At 47.6% G+C, this 8,315-nt stretch overlaps 1 protein-coding gene and 1 long non-coding RNA gene across 2 annotated transcripts in view; one reads left to right on the top strand and one right to left on the bottom strand.

Annotated features, from left to right (window-relative positions):
- Positions 1 to 55: 55 nt before the first annotated feature.
- Positions 56 to 1,352, bottom strand: LOC128812996 (uncharacterized). Its single transcript, XR_008438886.1, has 2 exons — positions 1,088 to 1,352; positions 56 to 309 (listed from the first exon to the last, which is right to left on the bottom strand). It is a non-coding gene; the product is annotated as an uncharacterized LOC128812996 (long non-coding RNA).
- A 32-nt stretch (positions 1,353 to 1,384) lies between these two features.
- Positions 1,385 to 8,315, top strand: part of LOC128812985 (hydrocephalus-inducing protein homolog) — a 75,027-nt gene continuing 68,096 nt past the window's right edge. The window contains exons 1-4 of the mRNA XM_053987714.1: positions 1,385 to 1,538; positions 3,205 to 3,321; positions 4,427 to 4,540; positions 6,496 to 6,615. Of these exons, the coding sequence (XP_053843689.1) occupies positions 3,250 to 3,321; positions 4,427 to 4,540; positions 6,496 to 6,615 (306 nt within the window). The 5' untranslated portion in view covers positions 1,385 to 1,538; positions 3,205 to 3,249. The remainder of the gene's footprint in view (positions 1,539 to 3,204; positions 3,322 to 4,426; positions 4,541 to 6,495; positions 6,616 to 8,315) is intronic.

Below are 8,315 nucleotides of genomic sequence, written 5' to 3'. Positions count from 1 at the left end.
CTTAGCTCAAGTATGTGCTGAAAACCACCTGTGCACTTAAAGCTACTTACACCACTGAAGTATAAAAAGAACTGTATTTTTTTACAGATACAGGCTTTGAAATTCCAGATAAATTTGTGGTTGGATATGCTCTTGACTCTAATGAATACTTCAGAGGTCTAAATTGAGTTGGTAATGCAATGTAGGTGCATAAGAAATGTTTGTGCTTCACCTTTTCATAATTCTGCTCCACAAGTCTCATAGCTCAGCCATACTGCAGGACATTCTGAACTCCCAGGATGGCGAGCAGCATACAATCTGCGGCCCCATCTGAAAATAAAATAACGTGTAATTTGACTTTAATTGGATATTTGTCTATCTTAGTTCAATCCTATGTTGCTCTTCTGTCACCAAGTCTTTAAAGCGGCCGTGCAGGGACTCTCTGTGAAGGTTTTCCATACACTTATGGATAACGTGGCTGTAAGGTCTCTCTTCCCTTATTCCATTACAGCTTCCTTAGGCTGCACAGTAGTAGACTTAGGAACATCATAAACTAATAGGGTTGGCCTTTTTTTCCCTCTTGTTTTCAAAAAACTTTCTCAATTCTGGTTAACCCAGAAAGTTTTTCACTTCTAAGTCTTTTTACTAAGACAAACCAGTTCTGCTGAAGACACAAAGAATCTGTGCTATTGATCAGCAGCATGAAGGTGAATGCAGTAATTTAACAAACCTAAGTTCTTTAGAATATAAAAACCTATATATTACAGATAAACTTGGAAATAATATTAAAATCTTGTTTACTGCAAGTAGGAAACTTGGAACAATTATGGTTCTAGTGTGTTTCTGTTACAATGCAGGGAATACAACTAAAAGCCTTGCATTTCATTTGAAGATAGAGATTGATAAATATTGGTTTTTTTTTTTTTCCCTTTTAGCACATCTACATTCTGAAAGAGAATGCCAAAGAGAAATACAGGATGTGCTAACGTCCCTCTTCTGGAGCACTAATTCCTGGCTGCTAATTAGGTGATAAACCATTACACCAGGAAATTACTTCTGCTCCCTGTGTGTCCCTAAGAACGAGAAGCTAAATGTTAGCGCCCAGGACCTGCAGCTGGCTGATTCCCACTTCTGCTCTGCGCTGAACACAAACTGTTGAGACCCGGGGTTTTTCCCGTTGAGAAGGAGCAGCCCGGAGCTGAGGGCGAGGGTCTGGCCCGTCACGTTCCGGGCCCCGGAGTGGATTCCGCCCAGGGACCGAGGGGGCACCAAGGCTGGAACGAGCGGGGACCGAGACCCGCCCAGCGTCACAGCCCCCGACAATCGGGTGCCGCGGTTGCCGGGTAACCGCCAACGGGGCCGCAGCGTTTGTGGCGGCGATGTGACCTCAGTTGCCGCAGAGCGCGCTCCTGGCTGGTTGTTCTCAGCTTGGGCTCGTGTAGGCGGCTACACTCGGCGATTCGCCAAGTGAATTGTTCGCAGAGATTGGTTCTCCGCGAGCGAGTCCTGACCTCGTAGACCATTGGTGTCTGCGGGGGTGTCCTGAATTTCGTTTGAAGGTAAAGATTGACGAAAGTTGTACTTTTGGTTTTGTCACATCTGCACTCTGAAAGAGAATTCCAAAGGGAAATACAGGATGTGATAATGCCAGTCTTCTGGTGCAGCAGTTCAGTGGCATGTACAGCTGAGTGGATGAACCATATGTGGTCTACTGATTGTGGTTTTTTTTCACTGAAGAAATGCAAAATTTCCTAAATCTACTACTTTATACATTTTTTTTTTCCTAGAGTGATTACTTAAACTGCTTAAAGGTGAATGAGTTCTGTTCAAGTTTCAGTGGGCTGTTATGATCTGGTTATTAAAATTATTAGGGAGATGCCCCTGAATTAAGGTGCAAACGAGACCATATGCCAAAGTCAGTAGTCTGGATTTTATGTAACAGTAAATGTGAGGAAGAGAGAGAGAGAAATAGAGAAGGGCGTTGGGGAGGGGGAGAGAAAGAGAGTGACACATCAAGTAGAAAGTATCACCATTGCGTGGATCCCACTGGAAACCATGAAATCCTCTTCTGGTCTTCTCTGTGGTGAGGTCTCGCAAGACCTAAGACCCCAATGGATTAATGCAGATTTGGGCAAGATGAGACTGCCCAGGTACCTCCCTGGGGTGGGGCAAGTTGGACTTTGTCTCTTGCTCCTTTTCAATAATATCAAATCTTGAGCACCAGTTTTTTGAGTCTGCCTTGAATTGGGTTCTGGATTTTCAGGTGTTACATGGCATGCCATGCAGTCATCTGGTGCAAGGCCTCAGGCATGGGTCTGGGGGCACTTTGGAGGTCTTTGATGGGTTATGACACCCCCTCAGCTGCCCCTCATGGGAATGTGCCTGGATGTGGCCTTCTGGGGGTGGGGGGTTTTAGAGCTGAGCCAGTTTGTGTGAGGGAGGATGGGTGTCCACTGCATCTTACCAGAGCTTACGCTGCACACCCAAAATTTCCTTCTTCCCCTCTGTTGATGGGAGGTTTGTATGCAAACCTGGCTTCAGCAGACGAGTCTGTGGCTATGACTTGCCCAGCCTGCAGGCAGACAGAGCTGATTTTCAGGACAGCTGCTGGGTTTGGCTTTATTGTGGATACATTTTTCTCCCTTAGCCTTGTTCCCTTCTCTCCAAACCTGAGGTAACAGGACAATAGTGTCACTTTTATTTTATCTCAAGTTCCCTTAGGTGGCTTAACTCACAGTCCCAAGTTCCAGTCAGGAGGCATTTTCAGGGAGGGGTGGGCTTCAGTGGTTGCAGCTTCTTTATGCAGTTTTGTCACAATGGGCAAAAAGTCCTTCATAACAATATTTAAGCCATTAGCCATAACATTCCAGTCTCTCACAAGTCCTGTGAGGAGCAGCTGAGAGAACAGAGGTGGTTTAGCCTAAAGAAGAGGAGGTCCACTCAAGCTATTTGAAAGTAATATTTAAGCTACAGCTTTGTCTGTTCTAACTATTATTAATGTTCAGATTTTTGGCTCCAGGTTTCAGTATGATCCATCTTTGAATTGCACAAGGTAGCCATATAGTTCAAATAAAGTCCAACTAGAGGCATAACAATACTAGCTATTATGCCAAACAAGCACTCAGCTACTTTCAAAACATATAAAATTTTTAGCACCAGTATATGCCTTGACTCTGCCATGAATTGGGTTGTGGATTTTCAGAGTTCCATTGTTGCTCCTTCCAGTTTTGTTGAGTCATTGTCGCTCATCTGTAACATCCTCCCTTGAAAATGGCATCTGGATTGCCAAGAAAGACACCGACACCTCGTCTTTTGTCCAGGGAGAGGCTGAAATCTTTTACTGTAAGTACCCACTGGGGCTGTGTTAAGGCTGGAAACTCCCCTCGTGTCCCTCCTCTCCCCGCCCCTGTTGTCAGCAGCCTGTGAAGCTGCAGACCCCCTCCCCACCTCTTTGTGCCGTGCTCCTGGCCCTTGGTGGGGGCTGTCCTGGTGCAGTAGGGAACGCTGTGTGATGTTTCAGGGACAGTCCAGCATCCTGCCTGGCTGTGCCACCGGAGCCAAGTGAAACCAATGTGCAGCTGAAGCCCTGAGCATGTGTTCTGTCCCTTTCCCTTTGCCACAGCAATTCCTTCTGTCAGGCTGGGCACTCACCTGTGCTGCTCTGACCAACCTGCCCTTGGGCACCCGGGCACGTGGGGGAGGGGGAAGCTCCAACTCTGCCCAAAGCCTTGAGAGACACGGCTGGTCCCAGCTGGAAGAGCTTCCCAGCCAGCTGTTCTCTCTCATCTCCTGTGTGGGCGCAGATCCAGCCCTGCAGGCAGCACTGGAGCCAGGGCCACAAAGGTCCCTTGGCCGTCTGGAGCTCACTTGACTGAAGATGCCCCACTGCTGAGGCTCTCTCCAGGAGATCCCTCTGTTTTCTTCTGTGAAGGGGCCTGTAAGCCCAGAGAGAGAAAACAAATGCTAATGAACAGAGAGAACGAAAACTTGGGCACATTCCTGTGCACCTCACTCTTGGTACAACTTTGCTTTCTTGCTTCTCTTGGACTCACCCAGCAGTGCTATCTCCTCGCTGTGAGCTTTGAGTGCTGTGCAGGGATGGAGTTAGGGGAGTTCTGAGAGCTCCTCCCCACTCTCTGAAAAGGTCACTGCCTCAATCCAATGAAACTAAAGAGGAAACCAATGCCCAAAGAGCAGAAATCCCCAAGCATGTCACATCAAATCACGAAGAAACTAATGGGACAGAGCCATGTGGCTGGAGTATGTGTATTCTACTTTGTATTATTAATTTACTGATGCTAAGTATTTCAGCAGGAAAATTCCAGGGCTTCCAGGGCTGTCCTAGTGGTTGTGAGCACAAATTATTCACCAGTGCTACTCGTTCAAGAAAAGCCTTTCTGAACAAGAGCATCTCTGAGGCTCCAGATGGTGTATTTTTGCCTTTCAGCTGCTTCCCTCGAAGTTCTTGATGGAGAAGTTTGTCAGCAGGAAGGCCAGCACTGGGGGGAGTATTCTGCCCAGAATTGGCCCACCTCGAGACATGAGAGAGCCTCATCAAAAGGTAGCCTTTTCCTTTCTGTTTGAAGTTTGAGGAGGGTGTGTGCTTGTGACAGGCTTGCCTCCAGCAAAATACCTCAGCGTCCAGGTCCTGTTGTCATAGCAAACTGCTGGTAGTGGTGGACTGGGAGTCCTGATCTGCACTAAGCCAACACAAATAACCTCTGCTGAAGCTGCTGGGGTGTGCTGGAGTGTAGCTGCCATTGCTCATGGGAGGAAGGCTGGGGACACAAAGGCACAAAATTGCCATTTGCCATTCTCCTGCTGAAATAGCCACCTCTTGCTTTGGTGTGGTCACAGGATTCCCTCTAGAGCGGCAGCGCTGGCCTTTGAAGACCACTTCAGATTTAACAAAACAATTTGCATGAATGCTTTGGGTTGGAACAATGTGTTGGGACCCTGAAGGGGTGTTAGATTTTGCAGGCTGCCAGATGTACAGGGGACTTGCCCTGGGCAGAGGGGAATGGAATGGATTTATCTAGATCAGTGCCTACGTAGAGGTGTGTTTAAAGCTGCTTTTCTGGCAGGACTGGCTCAGTATAAAGCACAGTCCAAAGGGGTGGGTGACCGAGGTGGGCTGTTGAGCAGGAAATCGGCAGCAAGAGACATGTAACACACTGGTTAAGGATTGCCCTGGAGAGGGGCATTGGGAACACCTCGGGGAAGGGCATAACAAAGGGACAGGGTGCTGCAGCCACACCCTTCAGCAGACTGTGCCTCCCGTGAAGTCACACAGGAGACCTGCTTGTGTCGCTGGAGTGACAGCAGTGTGGCAGGAGAAGGCAGACAAAGCAGGGGAGCGTTTTCTCAAAGCAGTGTCTCTGCTCCAGAAGCATTTGCCATTGTTGTGTCATTCCAGACGTGCCTCTACAATGGTATTAAATAAGATAGCAATAATTACAAGAAAGCACCCATTTAAAGCACATGGAAAAAGGAGATACCAACTCTACTTTTACCCAGGTTGCTGAGAAAACCGCTGAACCTTATCCTCATTCAGCATTCACCTAATATGTCTTTTTATTTTCACCTCATTTGTCTTTTTATTCTTGTCTTTCTCTCTGTTTGAATTGCACTATCTTTTGAGTACAATTAAAGGAGACAAAATTATCGAAGCAAAAGAAAACTGTTTATTAGTACCGATTCAGCTGAGCTGGGCGTGTCTCCCTCCCCCTAGAGACAAGCAAACACACCCTCGGAGAAAACGGCAATCTTTCTGTCCCCTCTATACCCGGCTGGGGCAGTCCCTGTCCCCTTTCCTACTGGATGGGTACTCAGGAACTTGGGTTCTCTACTGACCACCAACTTTTCTGTCCCCTCCCCTCTCATCTTGCTTCCTTTTGGTCAGGTCTTCAACCCCATCCTCCTCACTGCGACACCCAACAAACCAACCTGAACAAATCCAAACCACAAACAACACATAGAACCAAGAAATTCCATTCTTTTGCTTAATAACCTTTTGGCTTTAGGAAAATATCACCTCATCTCTCACACCTTCTCTGGTACTGTTCTCTTCTTAGTGATGTCTAAGTTCTAGAGCAAAAAAGATATTTGTAGTTGTGTGGGCCTTGGTTTCCCTGTCTCAGAGTTAAGGACATCCCAAAAGTGTTTCCCATGGAGTCTCCTGTAAATCTGTGGGTTTTTCTTACTCCATGAGTGCCCCAGAGCTCTGTGACCACATGGGCACAGGGCTGTGCTTAAGGTAATTGCTGCCTGGCATTCTGGAGAAGGAAACCTGGAGAAATACATGCCAGAAGAGCAGCTTGCCTTGAACCTGCTCTGTGTGGCCCGGCAGCTCTTGATCAGCTCAGAGCAGAGGTAGGTGAGCTATTGTTTGCCCAGTGTGGACTGGGCAGATGTGCTCACCCCGAGCCTGTACTTCACTGGGGATCAGTGTAAGATTGTCCTTCATGAACTTTCCTCCCAGCAGCTGAACCTCCCTGCTCTCTCTTTCCTCTCCAGCTGCCATCAACTCCCCTGAAACAGAACTTGTTTCAGATTTCCCCACCAGAGGTGGTATTTCAGAACTTCGTCGCCCATGAGGTCTCTGAAATGGTGCTGTCTCTCATTAATAAGGACAAGGTAAGTGCTGGGACATGAAGCTTTAACACTGTGCTGGAAGAGGAGAGTGCTGTCATTCCCAGAGTGTACAGCAAAGCAAGTTATCTGCTGCAGCACATGCAGAAGAAAATGTCTCAGCACCTTTGTTCTGCAAGATGGTGGAAATCTTCCTGTGCTGGGAATTGTCCGCTGATTTTGGCCATGCATTGATGGTATCTATCCCAAAGGAGTTTCCTTCTCTTGAAAGCTCTGGATTGATAGGAATGTTGAGGGCTGTACAGTTCTTACCTTCTCTCATGCTTTGCCTTGAGTCTGTACCACCTCCTGTGTCTCCTTACATAATCTTGGCTCCTAAAATTGGTAGGAATCTCTGCTTCTCTCAGCCTGTTTGTCTTCCTTTATGCAGCTCACAGTCAAAGCTCAGGGGCTGAGCCTTCTCCACTTTATGCTGGAATCATTTATCATTAATGGCTTTGGCACTGCAGGAAATGTGTTCTGAAACAGCCCTGGAATCAGATTGATGTAGTAGAAGCAGCAGGAGGCCTTTAGGTGCCACTTCAGACTCCTGCTGAACTTCATCCAGCTCTGCTCAGCTTTTCCAAAAGCAGCATGGTGCTCTGCTTTTCCTTTGGAGAACCACAGCACATCCAAAGCCATGTGCTCCTGGAGGTTTTCATGTTCACTTGAAGAACTTGTGATTGTTTTGCAGTTTGCCAAGAGAGTTGAGAGGGAAAAAGTTGAGAAATGTCAGCAGTTGTGTTCCACTGTAAAGAGGAAAACTGAGACCCTTTGAATTTCAGTCAGGGAAATGTTTTCTCAAATGAGGCCTGTGCCAAGAGTGGGCTGGTGGGAAGAGTCAGGAGGGAGTCAAAAGCATCTGGTTTAGACTTTTGGAGAGCATTTTGGTGCTCAGGGGTTGATATCTGTGTGCTAGAAAATGCATGTTTGCTGTGTCTGTATGTCCCAGAGGGCAGAACCTGGCCTGCTGGCTGCAGGTAGGAATGCCCAGCAGCCCAGCTTGCCTGCACAGGCAGCAAGAACCCCTGGAGAGCCAAGATTGGCTTTTAATACTGGAACCACACTGCCAGCCAGTGCTGGTCATGTTTCTCCAGGCAGAAAGTGCCTTTGAAGCCCACAGTCGATAGGCACAGCCTGTCTGTGTTTCCATCGCTTTTGGCAAGCTGATTGCTCTCATGGTTTTATGATTCTTCCTTGCTGCTTTACTGCCCATTTAAATTCTCTTTGTCATCTCCTTGTTTTAGGGATTGTCTTGCTGTGTTCCTTCGTTTGCTTTTATTCCCAGTAAGGCCACAGTGTTTGGTCTCCTCTCTTGCTGGTCTCTCTGCCTGTCTGTATCCCCAGAACGTCCCTACCCAAACCTGATCTGCTAGAAGGGAATTTCTTCCTTCTCCCAGGATAACGTGCTGTTTTGCTTTCAGGCAGCACATTCCCCCTCTGGAACACGACTACTGCATGGCTGTGTGCTGGCAGAAGCCAGCAGGTTTTTTGGCCTTGTCGAATATGTAGATGACTTGGTTCAGGTGCTCTTGTCTCCATCCTGATGATGCTGACCTGCTTGGCCCTTCCTTCCCACCAGGCACTGCCCTACTGCCCCAATGCTGGCCAAAATGCTGGACCCAGACAGAAGGGATTCAAGTTCACCCTTGTGAATTATGTGCCTGTACCTCCACAGCTGAAAGTGCTTTGGAAAGGGGTCAAGG

This window comes from Vidua macroura, chromosome 11 (genome assembly GCF_024509145.1).
Source record: "Vidua macroura isolate BioBank_ID:100142 chromosome 11, ASM2450914v1, whole genome shotgun sequence".
Classification (NCBI taxonomy): Eukaryota; Metazoa; Chordata; class Aves; order Passeriformes; family Viduidae; genus Vidua; species Vidua macroura.
This window is presented reverse-complemented; position numbering and strand designations above follow the sequence as displayed.